The 23,566-nt window shown below is 32.4% G+C and overlaps 2 protein-coding genes across 3 annotated transcripts in view; one reads left to right on the top strand and one right to left on the bottom strand.

Moving 5' to 3' along the window:
• The first annotated feature begins 227 nt into the window (after positions 1 to 227).
• LOC129005046 (monocyte to macrophage differentiation factor-like) lies at positions 228 to 19,946 on the top strand. Of its 2 annotated transcripts, XR_008491792.1 has the most exons (7): positions 228 to 810; positions 4,000 to 4,087; positions 5,072 to 5,229; positions 10,336 to 10,471; positions 12,595 to 12,720; positions 13,258 to 13,532; positions 15,360 to 19,946. XR_008491792.1 is itself a non-coding variant. In XM_054433807.1 (6 exons), the coding sequence occupies exons 1-6, from the start codon at positions 737 to 739 to the stop codon at positions 13,453 to 13,455; spliced, it is 780 nt and encodes a 259-aa protein (XP_054289782.1). In that variant the 5' UTR covers positions 228 to 736; the 3' UTR covers positions 13,456 to 19,946. The 2 variants fall into 2 exon arrangements, 1 of the variants encoding a protein (XP_054289782.1); XM_054433807.1 differs by having other exon boundaries at positions 13,258 to 19,946.
• Positions 19,947 to 20,816: 870 nt separating this feature from the next.
• Positions 20,817 to 23,566, bottom strand: part of LOC129005045 (eukaryotic peptide chain release factor GTP-binding subunit ERF3A-like) — a 29,092-nt gene continuing 26,342 nt past the window's right edge. The window contains exon 11 of the mRNA XM_054433806.1: positions 20,817 to 23,394. Coding sequence (XP_054289781.1) covers positions 23,351 to 23,394 — 44 coding nt within the window. The 3' untranslated portion in view covers positions 20,817 to 23,350. The remainder of the gene's footprint in view (positions 23,395 to 23,566) is intronic.

Raw genomic sequence — 23,566 nt, 5'->3', positions numbered from 1 at the left:
TTGGCTGAAGGCAAATAACCCATTCTATTTTGACATAACCATTAGTGATTAGCCATTGACAATCTTTAAATAATGCTTCGCTCATTTATGCGTCTAAAGTGTAACGGCAGACCACCCTAGTAGTATATCAATGTTACAATTTAGATTGTTGGTTCAATAGCTTGGCAACACTGACTGTCAGTTAGTTCAATGTCGTCAGTTGCAGTTTCATCCCCTCCCAGTGCTGTCTGCTCACTGCTGTTGCTGTTAGTTCATTGTATTGTGTTTATTCGTCACAATTCCCAATAATGTCATTGTTAGTTTATGTTACGCTGTCGGCTCCAGCTTAAGATGTTGTGTATGGGGTCTCTTTATACTAACTTGCAATTTAATTTAATAAAATCTTCATTGTGATTTTAAGTTTTAAGTTACAACAAACACTGCAACTTTTGTTGTGATAATTTTTAGATAAAATATTATTCTGTTCCAAATGTGGTAGAAGTGCGATAGTTATGAAGTAAAACAGTTCTAAAGTATTTGGTCGTGGATTGGATAATAAGCCTTCTATTAGAGTAACCTTGGACTAAATAAAGCACCTCAAGATTTTAAAAGGTTTCAGCCTCATGCTTAATTAAATAACGACATACGAGGCATGTTTATGTGCGAAAATGATTATACAACTATGAGAAAATCAATACCCTAGTACCAACGGACCAGAGCAGAAGTTTACCTCCATATTCTGCTCAATTAAATTAAAATGACCATTTTTAACCTTCTGCCCTCTTGGGCATCAGAACCCTTTAAGTTTCTAGGATGGCTTCTGCCAAAAGGGTAAGCACTTGGAACCTATCCAACACCTATAAAAAATGAATTACTTTTAACTAATTTAAGTTAAGTAGAATAGATTCTTGGGCTATAATCTGTATACCGGTAATGATACAAAGAATTTAAATACTTATAGTATATGTAATACGTGATTTTAATCACCTAGCTAACTTAAATTAAAAGGAATCTATAGTCTCTTTTTTCTGCAATTTGTATTTTCCCAAAGTGTTCTCTTAGACAGTGACCATATTTAAAAATATGTAGCGATACTAATTAAACTATTCTTGTTGGGTTTGATAAAGGCCTGAGTGAAAATTTTGAAACATAGGCCTACGTTTTAATGTCCCTGACCTTTTACTTCGTACTTAGATACTGTACCTATTTGTAGTCTATTACAGTCCCAAGTTATTATGTGTTTTGGGTACCTACACTTCCATATCTGTTGGCACAAACAACCGAATTAAAATATCGATTGAACCAAACGATATATCGAATTAAACAATCAAATAATCAATATTACTCATTCGGTTAACAGATTCGGTGCCAACAGATATGGAAGTTTACCCGTTTTGGGATTGGGGCAACATGTTAACTTACAAACATTTATTTGGTTTTAAGAAGGTTCTAGGTATTTTTTTCGTATTTTAAAGTCTCTTAAAAATTCACGACCATCACGTGCCCCTATGGTAGGTCTACATTTTTCAACTTTCACGCTGTTTTTAGACAATAATTAAATTAAACTTACAAAAAAGGAGCATATAATAATTTTGTTTTCATTTCAAACTGACTACCATGACAAGATAAGTCTGTCCCTTAATTTGACGTCCCGACCATAATGGCAAAATTTGCAACTTTGGAACACGACAGTGGCAATCCTGGCAGCGATAACTTCATGCAGTTGGTTTTTTTAGAGACTGGTTCGGGATGTGCATTAGTTTTGTTGTGCCGTTGGTTTTCCAGTAAAAAAATGAAGTACAAGATTAATATAGGTAACTTATTTGTACTTTTTGTAATTTTGGTGTTTCCACGACCGTACGTAGTCATGTAATAAAGTAGACATGGTGTTAATTTTTGTTGATACGATATTTTAATTGCTACGTTAACCTAGAAATCCACTTTGCCTCCTCAAACATGAGGTGTAAGGCTGCCATCAAAACAGAGCCAAATAATACGTGATTTCACAACCAGGGCATCAAAACCATCACAGGTTTTTTGACGACCAAAATAGCTTTATCAATTGTAAGCTTACTGTGTTATGGTGGTGAAAATAAATTTTAATTTCATTGTAAATTGCACAGTTTAGTTTCATTGCAACTAAAATTTTCCTCATAACAGTAGGCCTAAAATTAATTGAAGGATGTAAATAAAATAGATTTTTAACTATTTTTACATAGACCGCGTATCTTTATTATACTTTACTTTATTATACTTTAGACAGGTATCTTTATTGCCTCATATAAGTTAAAGCTTAGGCCTATAGTGTATCTAGGGGTTATGTGTAAAACTATTGCATAAAAAAAATTAATTATGGTTTATCAAGTCTTGTGGAATATTATAATAATAAGAGTAGTGGAGGGAAAACCTAAATAAACAATATAGCTATTCTCGTTAATCACCAATTCCAGACAGTAACACTTCTCCCTGACCACAACGTTGATAAAAAAATTCCAAAATTGATAAATCATCATATTCCAATGTTTTATACACACAAGAAGTACGCCTCTTTAAAAAGATACATGTTTTTCATATATCGGGAAAGTTTGTTCGGAGCTATACAAACTTCAATTTTTTTTTTTTAATACCAAATGCAACAAAAGCTTCTTGAACTGTTGATTGCAAAATGGCCCTAAAACTAAATCTATTTACATCAAAACATATTTATAAAAATACCATTAGGCCTAACTATTTTTAATATTAATTTTTACGTTCTTTATGGTCGTGACGGAATTTTGAATTTTTCCGTCACAGATGCTGTACCGTATTAAAATAAAAAACCACCAAAGATGTTGCGTTACCACAGACATTTTATGAAACGTCAAACGGCAATGAAATAAAAAAAATACCCCGCCGCAGCAAACCTGCAGACTTAGCGAATTTCTATTTGCCTGATTGGATTTAAACTAAAATGTCTCCTTAAAAATATCACACTTATTCCCTATTTAAACAGAATTAGTTTAGTGAGTACTTAGGTTTGCTGCAACAGGGAGGGTAAAAATTTTTTTAAATGTAAAATGTTAAAAAGTACTGTGGTTTAGTACAAAATGTATTTTCCAAATTTGATCAAAATATGTTCATAAACAAGCAAACTACAACAGTTGACTTATTCTCCATAAGAATAACATGGGAATTTAAAATTACAATTTTTTTGAATTTTCTCCGAAACAGTTAGGCGCATTATAACGCTTCAATATACTAAATTATTTGTTTTTTTAAGCTCTACAAAATGGTTTAAAAAGAAATTGTGAAATTTTGTGTTTTATGGTCAAAAATGGGAAAAACCTATTTTTACCCCATAAAACCCCCCATAAACACCCGTTCCCATAGTCCGATCATGCTGGTTCGCGAACTCATTCAAGTTTATCCCGCCTTACACCTTTAAACCAAATTTTATGAAAATCGGACAAAAATTACTCAAGTTATCGTGCGGATGGACACATATATATATATATATATATATATATATATAGATATAGATATATAAAAATTTGAACGAATGGTGTTTTTGGCCTCTGGGGACATCAAAATGAAAAAGTAAATCGGTCCCGGGCTTAGGTCTTACCATGAGACCTACGGTAATAGCTACTTCCCTATAGGGAAATTCGCTAAAAGTTCTGAAAAAGAGAAAAAAATTATTATAAAGTGCTTTTCTTGAAAACGTACGTTTTTAAATTTTCACTCGCCTCCTCTTCTCAAGAACACCGTATCTCAGGTTTGTACTACCTATACCATTCCTCCCCCCCATATAAAAGTGTCCCTGAACGCCAGGTAAAATACATGTTCAGGACACTCCCATTTTGTTAAAAGGGTGGTATCTTCAGGAGTTTGATTGAGAATTTCATTTATGGACAGCTTTATTAACTTATGCACTTAAATCAAAACTATAAGTATAAAAAGTACTCTGTAAAAGTGTATGAGTCATATGTTTGGTTTTTTCAACACATATTCAGTTTTTAAATTCATATTTTATATTGTTAGGGTGAAGTGGAAGAACTCCCGAGCCAGCCCTGGATGCGCCTATGTTCCAACCACCATCGAACATGTCGCCAACATCATCACCCATGGTGTAAGTTTGTGTTTCAAGTAGGCCTACAACAAGTTTGTGCTTCAAGTAGCCTACTGTACCCTTATTATCAACTTTTTTATTGTTTGGTTTTAAAGTTTGTGTAACTTAGGTGTTTTGTATAATTTTTTGAAAGGCAATTTGTTCTGTTTGGATCTTTGGAACTAGGGCTTAAGAATTTTTGATTGATAAAACTTAACACTATTAAATTTAACTACTAGGTAGACCTAATAGTTGAAAGGAATTGGTTATAATAAACACTTTACTGGGTTCGGTGGACGAAATAAAAGGAGTGAGGTCATTTTGGATAACATATTTTTTCGGTTACGAGTAACCAACCATTAAACTTTAAAGAATTTTGGTCCAAAAAGATCCCCAACATTTCATTTTAAAATCTACGACGTTTACTCAAAAACTATTTTCTAAATTAATCGACAATTGTATTTTTAACTTAATTGCAAAAGTGTTTGCTGTGATATTGATTGAAGCCTAGCATGGCTTATCACCTACGCCACTTTTCCAATTGGTTTTGTATTATGGTTTCAGTCAACCTCGGTTTACTGAGGTGCGTTTTTTGGCGAGTTTTACCATAGGCTACTTAAGGCACTATTTACTAGCCTATCATCATTTTTGCTACGTTGCAAGCCATGTTCTACTTAACTTTAATCTACTCTACATTTTGAACCTGTATTTATCGTCACAATTTACATAGCACACCCTACCCACATGCTAAAAACACATATTTTACAAGTTTTAGATAAAGCGGTTTCTCATACAAAGGCTGTTTTCACTTTTTTCCACAAGACAATATTTTAATTTTTTGTATCTTGTATTTTGTATGGAAATATACAATATTACGTTTAGAACTTGGCACATTTGTATAATTTTTCCAACCTGATAATATGGCCAACAACAATGATTTTGTTGACACACTAAATGTCACTAAACCAACACTCTGAACAGCTCTTACGTCAGTTCTGTTTGTAGATATGGATCCCACCGAGTATCTACGCAGGAACTGTGTTAATTCACCGGTCAGCCACCAGACTGCAGTATTTCTCCGCAGTTGTGTACGGATCTGCTCTCGTACTGTGTTTTACTGTTTCAACTGTCTTCCACTCCATCTTCTACTGCGGCCATAACCAGTGAGTTTTTCTATTATTTGTTAATGGTATAGATCAAACATATTCCATATAGACATATCATTTTTATGGATCAGCAGACAAGTTTAAGGTTGGTTAATGTAGAATGATGAGAATGTTTTATCACTGCTACACTGCTTTACATGTATGGCACTGTCAGGAAATATCTTAACTAAGGATTAATTTAATATCATGTTTGAAATTTAAATCTACGAACACAGTTTTAACAGGTAGTTTTTAAGTAACATTTTAAGTTTAGAACAGTTCAAACACCTTATTCTATAGGGTAACATAACATATTAAAATAGGCCTACTGTTTGGATATTTCAATAAAACTATTAGCTGTGGTACTATATGGACACTGTCTAGATACCTAATAAATATAAAAACAAACTAGTTGTAAAAAGCAATAATTGAGACAAAATAACACATGCTTATGTTTTAAGTATGCTCTTCTTCGACTTAAGTTACATTAAAAAAAAAGTCACAACTTGTTTGTATGGGGCTGTTCAGATGTTGAAGCTGTATTCCTTTGTTGTTTATTAAGTGAAATGAATGATTTATTGTCTATGATCTATGATTTATTAATCTATATAAATAAGTTGTAGCCATATACAGTACTTGCAGTGTATTATAAATTATTTAAAGACCAGTTTGTTAATAATAGTTGGACATTTTATTTAAGTTCAAAATTCTTTACAGTCATAGGAGGCATTGAAGTAGGCTTCCCAATTGTTGGGAGTCTCACAGATCAATTTCCAAACACAATTGATTGAGGCCAGTAAGGCCTTGACAGTTAACCTTATCAGTAATTAATCAACAAGAATCTATTAGGCTTTGAGATCTTGTTTCCTCCTGTGTTCATTGTTACTTTGTAAACACAAATTACCAAACTTTCATTATATTTTTTTGTTTTTGTTTTTTGTTTATAAGTCATTAGAATTTTGGATGTTTTTTTAAAAGGAAAAGTCCAAACTTTGGTCTTGTTACATCAACCTTTTGCTAGCATAAATTATTGATAGACTTGTAGGGTATACCTATTCATTTAAAATTTGCAACTATAGTCGGGACCACGTAAGTTTGCAGTTGGTGGCAGCCAATCACAAGACAAGTCTAGTGCGACGTTGCCACATCGCCCGTTGACAACACTAATTAAAATGTACTAAGCAATATTTTCAAATCAGCTGGTATTATTAGATTTGGCAACACCGCACGGTTCTCATTGGTTAATTCAAAACCATATGGTAAATATGCTCCTCCCTCAACTGCAAACTTATGTGGTCCCGACTCTAGTAATTTTACCCTTAAGCTATTAATATCTGGAATTATAACTTGCCAAAAATAATCATTGCTTTTGTTGACCATTTTGTGTTGTGAATAAGTTGTTTAAATGTTGTTTTAATTGATTTGCCATTAATCATTGGGAATTTAATAAATGGTACTGGCTAAATAACCAGATGATCTTATCAGTAGCAAAGCTGTATTCTTATTCATTCACAAGCCTTTTGATTTCATTAATTCTTCACTCTTTTTCACCTGATAATATGCATGTGATCAGTGTCGGTTCCAATGGGGGGAGGGGCTAAAACCCTCCTATTGAACCCAGGAAAAATAAATTCAAACATACATTTTATCCTAAAAACGTAAAGGACGTTTTCGGATAAATTTCTAGACATTAAATGGCTTTAGAAAGCCACAAAACGGCTTTAAAAATACAAAATGGTTCAAAGTATAAACCCTAAGCCCCTTTTCTTGGGGGGTGTGGGACTCCCCCAATAGGCCCCCTCTTGACAAGTTCCTGGAACCGCCACTGCATGTGATATTTTGGCATATTTTAAGAAAACTGTTACTGTGTTTAAATTTGACCATGGAAGTCTCGGTTTTTAAAATAGGTATACAGGGTGATTGAAAAGTCTGGGTACGGCTTAATATTTTAAAAAATAATGCAGATAGAGCTAAAATACTTGGTACAAAGTTACAGGGCATAAAACTCTATTTTAACACATATTCAGTGATTCAATAACTCTTCAGGGGGACGTCCCACAAGGAGTCAGAAGAAAATCTTAAATGGAAGCATAGGTCAATATGAACATAAAATTAAAGGTCTTTTTTAGTAGAATACAATGCCGCAAACCACACTTCAAAAGGTTGATCCTGCGCAAAATGGCAGATGTTCAAAGATTTCTTGAATCCGCCATTTTGAATCTTTGAACGGCTGCTATTTTTTACTCAGGCATTCTTTTGAGCTTGAATTTACGGCATCGTAATCTAAAAGTGAAGACCTTTAATTTGATGTGCATATCGACCTATTCTTACGTTAAAAATTTTCTTCCGATTCCTAGGGCTGTGCCCCCTGAGGAGAAAGCGTATAATAGCAATGTAAATTAAATGAATCTTTGAACAACTGTCATTTTGCGCAGGATCAACCTTTTGAAGTGCGGTTTGCGGCATTGTATTCTACTAAAAAAGACCTTTAATTTGATGTGCATATTGACCTATGCTTCCATTTAAGATTTTCTTCTGACTCCTGGCGGGCCGTCCCCCTGAGGAGGTAGCGGATCACTGGATATGTGTTAAGATAGATGTATATGCCTTATAACTTGATTCCAAGTTTTGTAGGTCTACGTTTATTATTTTTCAAAATATTAAGCCGTACCCAGACTTTTCAATCACCCTGTATATTTTTTTTCTTAATAAAATTTTGTAATGTTAGTTAAAATAAAACTTCCTGTATATATTTAATAATTAACTATAGTTACCAATATGTTTCTTTAATAACAAATCTGTTTTGTTTGGAGATAGATTACATTATTTTTTTGTACTCTAATTCCAAAGCGGTTTTCCTCTAACGATAGTCCATATTTTTCTAATAACAGCGCCGATCGTTTGCCCTATCTTGCTATTTATCTATTTGCCTGTCTGATGCCACTGTGATATTGAAGTTCAAGGGTCAATTGGTTAGAAGGTCAAATAGAAATTCCACACCGATTGTTTCCATTCAAAATAAACCTTGATAGATCATTGACCTAACTAGCAAAGAAACAATGTTTTTCATTCATTTAAATTAATTGTTTGGGTCTTGTCTACTCACTTAATAGCCTATGGTATATAATGAAGAGTTGATATTTTATATTTCAATTTAAAAGTTAATGTTCACAATTTAAATCAACATTAAAATACTCTGAGTAGATGAAAATGAATACAAAAACAATTTCACAATAAATTATACATTATAATGAAGTTTAATAAAAGCTGTGTTGAACAACAATTGTACTGGTAAAACTTATATAGGCTATTTAAAAAAAAAATAGTTTTCTTTTCCGAGTTTGTTTGGCTCTTCTACCCGACCGATTTTCATGACTGAGGTCTCAAATTGAAGGTATGCACGCACAGACTTCACATCAAGCATCGGCATATATTTATCTACTGTACTATTCAACAAAAAAAAAAATTTGATTTATTTTTGTGTATTTCACCAGTTATCATTATATAATCCTTAAGAACCTTCAGTGAAATATCGGCTCTCATTTAAGCTATTAGTCATTCAAATCGGACGCGATTCAAGCAAACGCAAGGTAAAAGACCAACAAAAAAATTATTTTTTATAATGTTTTTCTATGATTAAAAATCCATAGCCCCAGTATTGTTTATATTTTTTGTATGTTTTAGACTCAAAATAATCAGTTAATTATATGCTTTAATTTGAGCTAAAGATTGTTTGAATCAGTACCTATTCCAAGGTATTATTAATCAAAAATCATAAATTTGATTATTTCTCTGATATGATATTTATTTCAACCTGGAGCAGCATGGGTCCTCTAGTACCCTAGTAAAATGTTACTAAGTTACAATAGTATTATTGACTCAGTGTACAGAAATATAGACTTGTTATTATGAAACTACTAGCAGAGTATCCGTCCTTCGTACGGGGTTCGTATAGAAGTATAAAATGCTTATTGCAGTTATGGGAGAGGACACAGTTTAAGAAAATGTGGTTTATTTAATATATACGGTATGCTATAGTATAGCACATCTACTATAGCCATAATGTTCTACCACTGCACCTAAACTATAGAAAAAAGTAAAGTTCTCATTGTTTCTAGGCTTTTTGTTTCTAGGTGGCTTAAATTAGCTGTTGTCATAAATTAAACAAAAAATAATAGTGCTGTCCACCCTGTTGGTAAACCTTATAACTTTTTAATGCTATTTAATATCATAGAACCAACTTGTGCATCATTTTAGCAGAGAAAAAAACAAGGAACCTAGACTATGATATTTTTTGTTCTATGGCAAAATTGATTCCTCACAAATGTAAATTATATTCTTACATGAGAGAGCAATATTGTGAAAAACAACACAGCAGCACACATGTTCGTACGTCAAACACATGTCAAAACTAAAATCACCTGTCACAAGTGCTTGTGAATAATCTACTTACAACATGTTAAGAATTTAATAATACAGAGAAATAAATCATTTAAAAATTAGATAAAATAAAAAATATATTTTGTAAAGAGTTAAATTTAGGAAAAATAAGACCTCTACTGTATACCAATTTGACCTGTAATAAGCTTAAGCAAAAATTCACTTAAACGTATAAAATATTTAAAAATTACACAAATATTTCAACATGTATATTTTGTAAAGAGTTAAATTTAGGGAAAATAAGACCTCTATACCAATTTGACCTGTAATAAGCTTAAGCAAAAATTCACTTAAACATATAAAATATTTAAAAATTACACAAATATTTCAACATAAATTACTATAGGCCTAAACATGGAAATCAAACAATTAAGTGAAATTAGTATAACAATTCCTTAAAAAAAATAGTACAGTACTCTCAAAAGCAACCAGAATTTGACCCGAGACCTGGGTACCGGTACATAATTTGTACCTGACCCGATCCGCCCCAAAATAATTGTCTATTAATATTGAAAAATATCTACTGTATTTACAACATTTCTCCACTGGTCATAGTGTAAGTTAGTTCTTCCAAAATGATAGTACAGGTAAATTGGTTCTGGATCAGCAATGATCAATTTTATTGTTGCTTGAGAGTAATGCAGCTTTGCCAATACAAGTATTCTAATTTACCTTGTGTTGCAGGCAACTCAAAGATCTGCTGCATCGAGGAGACAGAGCCATGATCTACGTGTTCATTGCAGCCTCGTACTTCCCCTGGGTGATGCTGCGACCTCTACCTCAGGACAGTATTGCGGCAGAGCTCTGGTGGTTAGTCTGGGTGAGTCGACACTTCTAGGAGTGTTGTTTTTATTATCTGCCTTGCTTTTGATCAGGCTTGACATGTAAAACAAATTAAGGAATTCTACGCAGGAAAAATTACTTAAAAAACAGAAAAAAGTAAAGTTCTCACAGCTTTTTGTTGCTGCATGGTTCAAATTTGCTGTTGTCGTAAATGCAAAAAGAATTAATAGTGCTGCATCCTGTTGGTAAACCTTATCTTATAACCATTTAATGCTATTAAATGTCATAGAACCAACTTGTGTAGTTGAAACAGCTGGCAAAATTCTTTAATACCTTTTAAAAATGAATACTCATGAGGTTAACATGGGAAACTCTAGAGCCACTGGGGCGGAGCCCGAAAGGATTTTTGGGATAAGAATATGTCTTTATGTTAGTGGGGAATGTGAGCTATCATCATACAAAATTTCAACCCAATCTGACCATTAGTTAATGTGTGATTGCACTTCAAACAAACAAACACAAAACTTTCACATTTATAATATTAATAATATGAACCTTTCATAACCAAACCATCCTATCTTTTTATGTCTCTAACAGATAATCAGTCAGTACGACTCGATTTGTTTCAGTATTATTAATCAGGAAATTCTAAAATTCTATATTTAAAGTTGTACTTGTTATTAATTTGCAATAACAATTCCAATATAAACACAGTTTACCAAAAAATGTTTTTTTCTCACATCTCTATTTTTTAAATGAGAAAATTTTATGAAATGAGCCTTTTGTTCTGACATTGAAGTAAAGAGAGTCTACTTTTTTTAATACGTTAGTCTACTTAACCTTAACTAACTGCCATTTTTTTATCTTTAGATCTTTATTTCCCTAGTAACAAAACTACACCCATGATACTGTACACCATAATACTTCTTTGCATCACATTATGTTGTACAGTATCTATTATGATGGGTTGTGAGTACACCCCCATTATTAGAACTCAGCTATTTTATTGACCTTGATTCCCCCAGTAACTTGCCCCCTAATCCTCATCACTTATTATATCAGTCAGTCAGTTTATATATTTACCATACTGTCTTCTGATTAGAACATTCCTGTTACAAAATGTATGTGTATTACTTACTTTTATTTATTTTATCTTAATAATTGTAATTTACTGCAAAAAACGCATTTGCCACAGATTTCCTATTATCTCTCTATTATTTTTTCTATTGTAGTCACAATCTCGTTTGAAACAATTTAGAGAGGTTTCAAAGTTAATAATAAGTCAATAAGTCAATAAGTCATTTATTAGGCCAAATTAACAATACTTGCATTAGCCAAGTCAGTACAAGAAAAATAAATTCATTACATCTTAATAACAAAAAAATCCTTACTGTAAAAAATTCTATAACTAAATAACTAAACATGCGAACATGACTTTGTGAATGACCACTAAAGTAGAAATTCACGGACGCTGTAAAATGATCTATCTAACAACATGGACTTTAGACCTGTTCTAAACTTTTTTGGATCTTGTTCGGCCTTCAATTGAGGTGGAAGTCTATTAAATAGTTTTACAGAATTGTAATGGAAGTTTCTTTGAAAGAAAGAAGTGGAATGCCGGGGAATTGGTAGATTTAAAGTATTGCGCAATGGATACCTGGAATTTTTTGCAGATGAGAAAAAGGAAGTATTTTTGCTATGGAAAGATAGAGTTTCGAGGATGTAAATAGATGGGAAAGTTAAAATTTTAAATTCTCTGAAATAATCTCTGAGAATTTAAAATTTTAACTTTCTTTAACTTTCTTTTTAAAGATCTATATTTTGTTCAATACTCACCGTTCTAACTTATCCTAACAGATTCAAAGTTTTAATTTTTGAAGAAGAGCTTTTATAGCTAGTTATAATGCTCTCATTCAAATCTCAATTGTCAGTTTGATCCCAGATGATATCAATTTTGTACACGGGTACCAATTTCCTTGGAACAACAATTAATTACGCTATTTAATAAAAGGTCAATATTAGATAGTTTGAAGACCAAGATTTGAATCGTTACCTTAAAAAAAACTTTTAAAATGCCAATGCCATAATTAAAGACGTTTGCATCGACGTCTTTAACATGAAAAATCTACAAAATTAAATGCTTATTCAATTTTTATCCAGGTGTTGGCGGCTTTTGGCATTCTCTACCAGCAGATGTTCCACGAGCGCTACAAGACATTGGAGACTTGTTTCTACATTTTCCTAGGCTCGGCTCCTTCCTTGGCAGTCTTGGCACATATTGAACATGTGAGTGAGAATAAAAATTCGATGTTTACCATAAAAATTATGTTTTGTATTGGCAATAGTAAAAAATCTGTAATCTAACAATCACCAACAGCCCGAAGGTCCGATCAGAATATGAACTACTTAGTTTTCCTTTTTAATACCTTAAGAACCAGTGTGCCAAATTTCAGCCTTCTAAGTAAATACGAAGCAGGAGAATTAGTGATGAGTGAGTCAGTCAGTCAGTCAGTGAGGGCTTTGAGGTATAGCTGATGTTACTTGACAGTTGTTGGAACAGGAACAGCCAGGGAGGGCTATTATTAAAAGATTGGTGAAATGTTGCAAGAAAAAACAAACAAGTTGGAGTATAAAGAAACAGTAGCCCTGCAGTAGTTAAAAATATTATGATTAATCTACATGTATGTATCAGGCGTTATAAATTACAACCCTCCCCCCCTTCCACAGTTATTTCAGTTAGTAAAGGTAACACTTTCCTATACTATATATTGCATAGGCCTATGAATGTAGCAAATCTAATAAATAAACCTAATATTCTTGCAGGCCGAGTTCTCAGGTATTCAGGAGCTGATGTTGGGAGGAGTCCTCTACGCTGTTGGTGTTTGCTTCTTCAAGTCGGATGGCCTGGTGCCCTGCGCCCACGCCATCTGGCACATGTTCGTCGGTGCGGCAGCCACCGTACACTTCTACGCCATCTTGCACCACCTCTACTCAGCACCGCTGCCTGCGCTCGGAGACTAGTCTGTGATACCACGATGGTTGGGCTTCGGCTCGTGTTCCCAGGCAATGTTTACGTTCACCTTGTTGTTCGGCTGCTGGTAAGCTTTACGGTTATTTTTTCAGTTCCTTAAGATGCGAAACGGAACGTAACCCTGAGGTTTTGTGTGACTGTTTAGCGTGAGCAAAAATTAGATCTTCATGTAAAAGGTTGGAAATTAGGTCAATGGTTCGTATTTGAACCGTGCATTTCAAGAATATAAATATTTAAACCTCGGAGTTTTGTTCTTGTTAATAAAAAATGTTGGGGTTTTCTCAACAGATTATGTCAGAAAAAGCTAGATGTTAAGAAAAGAACTAAAGAGTTGTAAGAAGGGTTGTTGAGGGCAACCCCTGTTGAGGGGAAAAACAGCCCCGGGGCTTTTACCAAACGTTGTTGAGCGCACAGATTGCTGCGATTGGGTTTTAATATATATGGACTTATTCAAAAGTAAAATAGTTTTCTGTGCTGCACTCTGTGGAAACATTGTGGCACTATTTCAAATCATGACTAATACAGCATGTTGTGATTATTCAAACCTAAATAACAGTTGCCGGGTAACAGCTAGTAATATTTATTTGTAAACATTGTAGTTCAAAAAGTCTGACATTGACCCATTTAAAATCCTCTGGGGCGGAGCCCTTTTGACGGATCTGCACCAAACTTCACACAAACCATCCTTGAATGCTTAATAATGCCTGAAAGTTTCACTGTCAAGCGGTTTCGGAGTCCATAAGGTACATATATATATATATATATATATATATATACATACATACATACATAGTTCCTCTTTTATAGATATTGATTTGTAATCGCTGTACTAACTAAGCAAACCTTAACTTATGGTAAAACATTTAGTTATTTTTTACCAACTGAAAGTTTCAACTGTTAGCTAATAAAATAAGTGGGAATTTTGTATCAAAAAGAGAAGTGAGAAAAGTTACAATAGGCTTATTTAAGTTTGTTTATCCTTTATTCCCTTTAGTTCTTTTCTTAACATCTAGCTTTTTCTGAAATAATTTGTTTGAAAAAAAAAAACAACATTTACAACATGTTTTATCAACATTAATCTAAGCCACTCATCTTTAGTTTTCTACAACTAAAGGTTCTCTATCTGGTTTCTTTTCTTAAAACCACATATTTTACCAAACTTGATATCTTGAATAAAAAAAAATTCTTGATTCAATTATTCAAAGGTTATATTTAGAAGACACCAAAAACCTTTGATTTTTTTTAACAAAACAACTAAGGTTTTTTTAACTCTTAGGTTTCTATGTATCAATCTCATGTAAAATTTAAAAAATGTGAGAATTAAAGAGCTTCTCAGAAGGTATGAACAAACATTTTTGACTTTAAATTTTGAAACCACAAAATATTCAAAGTATGTGGAATCTTCAAAAAATAATACGGGATTGTGAAGTTTCTAAGTGGTTTTTGTTTGTAACCATAATAATGCTAACATACAATAATTACATATAACATTTGATAAAGGTTAGGATTATAGTCTTTCAACAAGTAAATAAAGCGTGTAAAATTATGTGAGGCAAGTGATGAGTTTTTGAGTGCATATAAACCAGGAAAAGAGATTGAAGATGTCAAAGGTTTGTATACAGTTGTTAAACTGAATATTTTGTAAAAATACTTATCCTTTGAAAATAGAACATTTAGAATGTTAAGTTCGATATATGTCTAGTGATTCTGTAATCAAACATATAAAACAAAGAGCGTGTTCTGGGAACACTAACCGGTGCAGAAAATGCATTGTTCTGGGAGAACGGTGAGTTTACTGGGGAAGTAGACAGCTATTTCCTCTTTTTTCCTCCACCGGTGCAAGATTTATGCACCGGAGAAATTGTACAGTGCATAATACACTGGCGGCTTCTAGTTGGCCGGTTCTTGGACTCCAGTCTGCCTGCAGAGTGCAGAGTGCAGCTATGGCAAGTTGGCGGTTCCATCATAGACTAACCAAACACAAGTATTGGAATATGTTTTATCTATTCTTCCATCGAATAAATGATAATGTTTTATCAGTTTTATGGATTATATTATGTTAATAAGTGAATAATCAATAATATATCAGTAATTTATTCTGTGAGAGCAAGTTGGCTTGATTTTAATATTATAAGTAGGTTGATGAGTAAATTACAATCTGTTGTGAACCGTAAACCGGCGACTAACCGTTCTGGGATCTCAAGACTCTTGCCCCGGGGCGCTACCGGTGAGTAAGTCACCGGATCATCTGCACCGGTGCACCAATACATGTTCCCAAAACACGCCCGTAGTCTTAAATAACAGAGTTGCCTGGATTGAAAAAGTTACCTCTATAAAGCAATAAGTTATAACAGATCTGTTGTTGATCAAGATGTACAGTCCCTCTCTTTTGTTAGTTAAATCAACAGTTAAGTAATTAATGGATTATACAAATTAAAGTTGTGAAGTGTTCGGTTTTTTGTTAGTTTACAAAATTGTAACAACAATATGCAAATTACCTGGTATTTTTTGTGAAATTAGCCCACAAAATATTGGGTAATAACAGCATCACAGGGTTTTACTGTAAACAAATTTGAAAGATTTGAGAGGAACCTAAAATGTTATAACTACAGAAAAAGGTAGATATAAATGATCAAGTAGCCATTATTTTTTTTAATTTAATTACCGAAGTAGACATTCCATAGATGGACCAACTACTGTCCACAGTTTTTTACTTGAGGAAAATTATGTTTAACCAGCCTCTCATAGGGTTGCTACTATTTGGAAGTTCTATTTTATCTTAGTGTTTCATAGTTTATGGGGACATGGTGATTCTATAGTTTACAAAGAGTCACCATTTCAGATTGGCGTGATTAGGACAGTGTATAGAAGGAAAGGTGAATGATAGAGAAGTATTTTTTTTTTAGAAACTAACCATTTGCATTTTTACTTCACCGACACAAGTTAGGAGTTCCGAGTTAACTTGTGTATTTAACATTCCAAGAAGTAATTTTTTTGGACAAATTACTTACATAGATGTTTGATAAATTAAACATTCTAGCATCAGATTTTGTTAAGAATTTCAAATTTAAATGAGTTTTTTTAGAACATTTGAATTACATTTGTTGAACTTTAATCTCAAAAGTGTATTAATGAAGTACAGAGGACTTTTTTTGGCATGGTTCCCCATTTCCTGAGGGTAATAAATATTTGTTGAACTTTAGGTTTAAAATGTTGGGCATATACTTGCCGAATCAAGAGAATATATAAACGAAACGGACAAAATAAGAGGAAACAAAAACTGCTAGACAAAGAGGCTGTAAATTTTCTCTTTAGAAGAAATTAGTCTCTTTTTGTGGACAAAATGCCATAAAGTTGAATTATATTTATTTAGTTGGGCGTTAGAATCATAAAAAAAAGGCTGTGGACAAATTAGCATGAGATTGAATCATATTTAGTTGGGCGTTCAAAACAAAACCATTCAATTGATTTATAAACCATGACACTAAGAGCATTAAATAGCATCATTTATGTTTTGAGGACTGGTGTGTGCCATAATTCCAATGATAGATTAGTTTAATTTATGACAATTTCGCTTGTTTAAAAGATATGCTATTTTTGGTTTAGGTGTTTGTGTGACAATAAAGAGATGTTTATTTATGAAGGTGGAGTATTTTAGGGTCCATTTTTCCCCTGCATTGGTACCACTGTCATTGCCACCTACTCAATCAATACAAGATCAAGAATAAAGTTAGTAGGGAACTTAGGGGTTGTGTCGCTTTATTTTTTTCATTTTGTTAAGTTTTACAAAACATAATAAAGCCTCGCCTGGAATAATAGGCTCAAAAACATTCTGTATAATCAATGGTTGGTATTTATAGGTTAATTTTGGGGAAAGTATTGTATATTAATTATTAAATTTTCATCCCTTGGCCCTTTGAAGTCCAGCGATGAATGTAGGTCAAATAACCCCAAACTGTGAGATTCCGTGGTAGTCTACTTGGTAGAAAATGAGTCTTTTCGTTTGTCACTATTACAAGTATTAATTTTATTTATCCTCAAGCATTCCAGTTAAGCGGGGTTCTACTGTATCCAAGGTATAATAAGTTTTCATTTCCCTACCAATTACACATTAACGCCAAAGATAACTATACCTTAGTTTGAGAACGGTAGTGTAAGATTTAAAACCGTATCATTATTTACACGATTATAATGTTGTTAATTTTGTACTCTTACAATTTAAATAGTTAGTTGAATGAAGTCGAAAAGTGTTTGTTTTTAGTTGTGTTAAGAGGTGTTTGACACCGATAGGCAGGTTCAGGGACGGGTAGAAAGTAACTGTACAATTTTCTGTATTTTATTTTAACATTTTTTTGATACTCTGCTATCACTTACATTCCACTTTTCAACATTCTTTTAGGTTCATGAATAGATAAGTGTATAATGTTTCACTCATGTTTGTTCAGGGACGGCAACCATCTTAGTTCATAGTTGTAATACTGTATTATGTTTACATTTACTTAGTCAAGACCATGAAAAGCCTTCTGTTATGATTGAATTATGTGTGTTTTTGCACTGAATCAAGGTCCTGAATCAGTTTAACAGTTTGTCAAATCTGACATAGAGGCATAACTAATAAACTGAAAATTTACAAGAGAAATATAACTGATTTAATAACCACACAATTGAAAAAAAAAAACAATTATGAATTTGGGGGGACCAAATGTTTACCTTTGTATGTAATGTATATCCATCTTGACAAATTATTTGGAATATTTCTCAACAATTGTGTTACCCCAAATATTTGAGCATAGATTTATTTACTCTTCGATTGCTCAATGTTATAGTGCCATGCTTTGACTTTTGTTTTGTGTCAATTTGTTAAAATTAATAATTGTATTTCATTGTTTTAATGTTCACAGCAAAGAAAAATAGTTCAATATTTGTCGTTACAATTTTGAGTCTCAAATAAAATGGACATTACAATAGAACCTCTTTAATCCGACTGCCTCATTGCTGTACTCTATACACAGTACAGTAGTTATTTATTGTATACTGTATCTGTAATTGTTTCTATTGTAATTTACAGTACTTTTTATTCACTATGTTTACTGCTGTAAACGTTAAAAATTTAAATAAACACTGTCTTTTACTCTATAAAGCATTTTTCACTTTTCCTGTAACAATTACGATCCATTTTAGCTACGTATGAGCTATTGTTATATTAAAGCAATAATATGTTCCTGTAATCCGAACTATTCAATAGTACGAACTATCCCCTGGTCCCAATTAGTTCGGATTAAAGAGGTTCTACTGAACATGGATGCAGCTTCTACTTAGTAACATTGACTAAGAATATTGGAAGTAAACTTATCATTCTATTGTACAGTAATACAGTAGAACCTTGATAACAAGACTCTCATGGGGATTATAAAATAAGTCTGGTTATCAAGGTTGACTTCTTATTGAGGTTTGCAATAACATGTGTTTAGAGGTAAAAAAAATTTGAGGGGAATTAAAAAATACACTTGTTATCAAGAGTGACTTGTTATCGAGGGTCTTCTTATCGAGGTTCCACTGTATCTGATGTTTGTGTTGCTTGCCAGATACGCTGATGTCAATCCAATATTATTCTCGTTATATAACTAGGGGACGAGCTATTGTTTATGATTTGATTGTTTTATTTGGTTGAACGAAGTTTTAAATGGCTGAAATAACGAGAAACAAATTGTAAACAAAACACAACCTCTACAGTGCACCAGACAGGACTAACAATAAAATTGGCTTCAGCTGTTCCATAAGGATGAGAAATCTACTAAGGGAGAAGATTTTAAGACACGAGTATGATAATATCAGACAGAAATCATACGTCATAAAAATGGTCTTCAGCTTATCTACAAAGATAAATCTGTAATGCCATTGGACATGTTATGTGTTATTATGAACCGTAAATTAGGATTACGATTACAACATATGGAAATTTGAAATATTTGTCTTTGTTGTGAACATATACATGGAAAAGTTTCTGTGATTACAGTTTAGGAAACGATTGTTGTGGGTATGAAATGTGAGAAAAGTTTTTTATGGACTATTTCCAATTAGGTAGTCACATTGTAGTACACTGTTTTCTCTTGATATATTATAATGCATGTATTGAAATAGTACAACAAAACATGTTTGTAGATTTAGAGAACAGTTTCATAAACACTAAGAGATGTTGTATTGTAATAGAAATTTTCTCTAGTTTTAACACCATTGAAGTGTATATTTTCGTAAACTGCTCAGTCAGCTCTCTATTTTTACTAGGTTAGTTTTCATTAACGACTCTGCAACATATCTCGTTCACTTTTGTCAATTCTATCGGATCTATAATATAAGAACATCAGTAAAGCTTTACTGTAGTTTTAGTTTTCAGATGTAATAAGTGAGAACTTTTGTTTGTATTGTTATTATTTTTGTTAGTCTATTGTTGATGTGTTTTAAATAAAGATGATCAATTGAATTTTTTTTTTAATTTGTTTCCCTTTTTTTCATTATGATTGTAAGTCGAAACTAGTGACAACGCTGAAGGGGTCTGTAGTATAACTTTAAACATCATGATGTTAAAGAGTCCTTGGGGCCTAGATGTTCTAACTAGTAAAACAATTAGAAAACTACAAAGAAAATTTCTAATCTCACAGTATACTAGATATTTACACCATATTACACTGGTGTTTGAAAAAATATTTTGAGATGGTAAATAACTCTTCAGTGGCTGTTTGGGGCAAATCCAAGATGGCCGTTAAGCATAACTCTGCAGCAGCTGTTTGAAACTATCCAAGATGGCCGCTAGACTCCGAGGACTTTTAACCAGTAATTTATATAGAGCGTCTATTTATTCATATATCTGATTCTTCCTGATATATGGAATAACAACTGAACTGGCTGGGTTGAAATTTTACATACGGTGAACAAGTCCCCGGCTAATCCATAAGCCTAATCATTTTTGTAAATATTCCCTTCGGTTCTGACCATGAACCATGGACCATGTCTTGATGTGGAGCTTTCCAACGTAAAATGGATTTTCCTCCAGGACAAGAAAAATATAAATTACATGGTTTACATTTGCTCTATATAAATTTGTTTCTGTATTTTGATAGTTATTACCCTGTCACACAGATATCAATAAACTAAATTAAAGAAATTTGTTTTTAAATTTTATCAAACCATAACGACACATTTAGGTAGTTTAATTTCTATAATCAACAGTCAGTATGTGGCTGTTTTCTACCATGGATTAAAAGAGCCACATTACCTCTTCTACATTCTCACCCTGTTACGAATGACGGGTAAAGTGGACAAGGAGAAATGAATTATTCAATATAGGCCTATACAATTTGATTGAAAATAGTCTTTATTTTACATAAAAAAACTTCACAAAAGAATTTATAAACCATATTGACCAGTTGACCTCCAATAAAAGCACGTGGAACCAGATAACAATCCACAGACTGTTATCCAAAGGAAAGTCCAGAACCACTTGAGTATATTACAATACATGGCCTTACCTAACATCTGAACTTTATGTACAACACTCGTGGAACAAAAACTGTGTTCCCTTCTATTCCATAAATTACTAACAGCAAAATATACAAACAAAAGTAAGAATAATTTAATAGATAACAAAACGTAGTGTTAGTATATATACCGGTCTAGCTGAGTAAAAAATTGAACCTAGTATCTAGAAACTTTTAGGCTTTAAAAGTTAGTACCAAAATTAAGCTATTAACTGTACAGGTTTTGAAACATCTGTCTGGAAGACAGAAATTAGAACTTTTTACGTTTTTAATGTAGGCCAGTGCATTATTTGGATTTCATTTGAACATAAGACATATTATACTGTATTTTTACCAGTGTAACCATAACCCAGAAAATTGCTATACGTAATTTCTAGGTGAAAAATGGTCCTCTTAAATCTTGATGTTGATTGTAAAACTTGATAACATAAACAACATACTTTCAAACACCAGATTAATTTTTATAAGGAACACAGAGATTTCTAATAAATAAAATCAAATTCTGTATTCACTCTACGAAAGTGGATTCAAAGTTAAAATTTAAATGGTAGTTGAACATAATTGCTTTGTTTCAACCATTTATAATTTTTTACTTTTGGCCTATTTATAAAGTTTTACACGACTGAGGATTATAGTAAACTTCTCATCACTAGGGCGTAAAGTAACTCTTTTTGACCCGTGCGATTAACTATATTTTATTTTTGACATATTGCACCATTATTTAAGAAAAACTAAGTTACAACACAAAAATACTTATTATGTATAGATAACCTTACTGTTTTCAATTTTGCTATTGCTAAACAAGCAGCTGTCTAGTAAGTGATTAATCCCTCGGGAGAAAAAGAGCTACTTTATACCAACCTGGAACACATGTATTAAAAACAACTGTTTTAGCTACAATATGACAAAGAGCATTATTAAGTAGTGTATGGTTTAAGTCTTCCTTTAAAAAAATAAGAGTTCGAAGAAATAAATAACATTGAGCTGTACACTGTACATCTTTATTTTTTTTAACTGCAGACTTGAAACAATATTTAGAGGTGTTTCGATACCAAAAACAAGTACTTAATTAATATTTCTGTCCAATGATAGATACAAAGTAGTTAGTTATTTAAGAAATTTTACAAACTTTCTATTTCATTTTGTTACACCATAATAGTATTTGACCTACATTTAAGAACAAGTTTGGTTAAAACACATGAAAATGATAATTTTAAAATACAAAACTATAAGGACCTTAAACCTTAGGCACATGAATATTTACGGTTCGATGATATCAATCTGAACTGCAAAATTAACGTAATGTGCGCTAGAACAAATGAATTCCTCACAACCTCATCAAAATAACCGACCAATCCTGAATTAAGCAGATTATGTACAAAACTTAAACATGAACAATGCAAAAAAACTGTTTTAATGGAAGTTTTCCACCCATTGTAACAAATTCATAGTATAAATCTCTTATATATTAGGTTTCACATAACTGACGTCCAATTTTTCACCTATCTTTTCATCTGATCACTTTTAAAACTTGTATGTGAGTCGAGAATACATTTTCTCTAGAGAAATTTCTTCAGGATATCATTTACACACTATGGTGAAGTTAGCAGGGTATGATAATTTATAGCAACACCAATCTAACTTAACAACAGTGGCTTGTTTGAAAAATCCAAAATGAATCTTCAAATTCTAGACATATGTGAAAAAATTTATCTGCTAGAGCTTAAGACGAATTTAAAGAAATTTGAATCAAACTGTTACAGTATTAACAAATCTCCTTAGTTCAACAAATAAAAAATCAACAATGAAAATAAGATAAAAGTATCAAGTGAGTTATTTGACTACCTATCGTGTTATTTTGGAAATAATAGGTTTTGAAGCAAATGTTGAATGCAACACAAACCAAGCCGAGAGCCCAAAATGTGTGATCCTGCATTTTTTACTCGTATCAAAAGGGTTCATCCCAATATGAGCACAGTATTTTAAAACTCCAATGTACAAAAAGAATGATAATTGACAAATAGTAAAACGGGTTTAAAAAATTTGCGAAAACTAGTTGGCAAGTCCACTATAACATAAAAAAATTCTAATCAAGCATACAAGAACAAGAGAAAACTATTAAAAAATATATCATATATATATTTGAATTACACCCAAATAACTAAACTGTGAAATATTATAACACAACATTAATCCTAGATATAAAAAAAGACAACAAAACAACCGTAACAACTCAGAAGGAAAGAAACCGAGGAGAAAAATTGACAGTTTTGCTAATTTATACAAGATTGCCACCGCGATCGGATGAAAAGATAGAAATGTTGACGTTCTTTGCGATAACATAATTCTTCTATTCCACGACCTTCAAAACTTTTCCTATTGCGATAGTTTTTCCTGAAACAAAATAAACAATATTATTTAGCGTACATTTCTGCACAGAAACCAAACTCCTAACTTTGTACAATAAAAAAATTAGGCTCACCAAATTTCACACTATCAAATGGGCAAATTTAATGCTAATCTACAGCAAGCCAAAATTTTACTAAATATTTGACACTTGGTACTT

This window comes from Macrosteles quadrilineatus, unplaced genomic scaffold (genome assembly GCF_028750875.1).
Source record: "Macrosteles quadrilineatus isolate MER2022 unplaced genomic scaffold, UCM_ALF_1.0 Scaffold_14__1_contigs__length_3811126, whole genome shotgun sequence".
Classification (NCBI taxonomy): Eukaryota; Metazoa; Arthropoda; class Insecta; order Hemiptera; family Cicadellidae; genus Macrosteles; species Macrosteles quadrilineatus.
The sequence above is the reverse complement of the archived record's forward strand: the minus strand, read 5'-3'. Positions and strand labels throughout refer to the sequence as shown.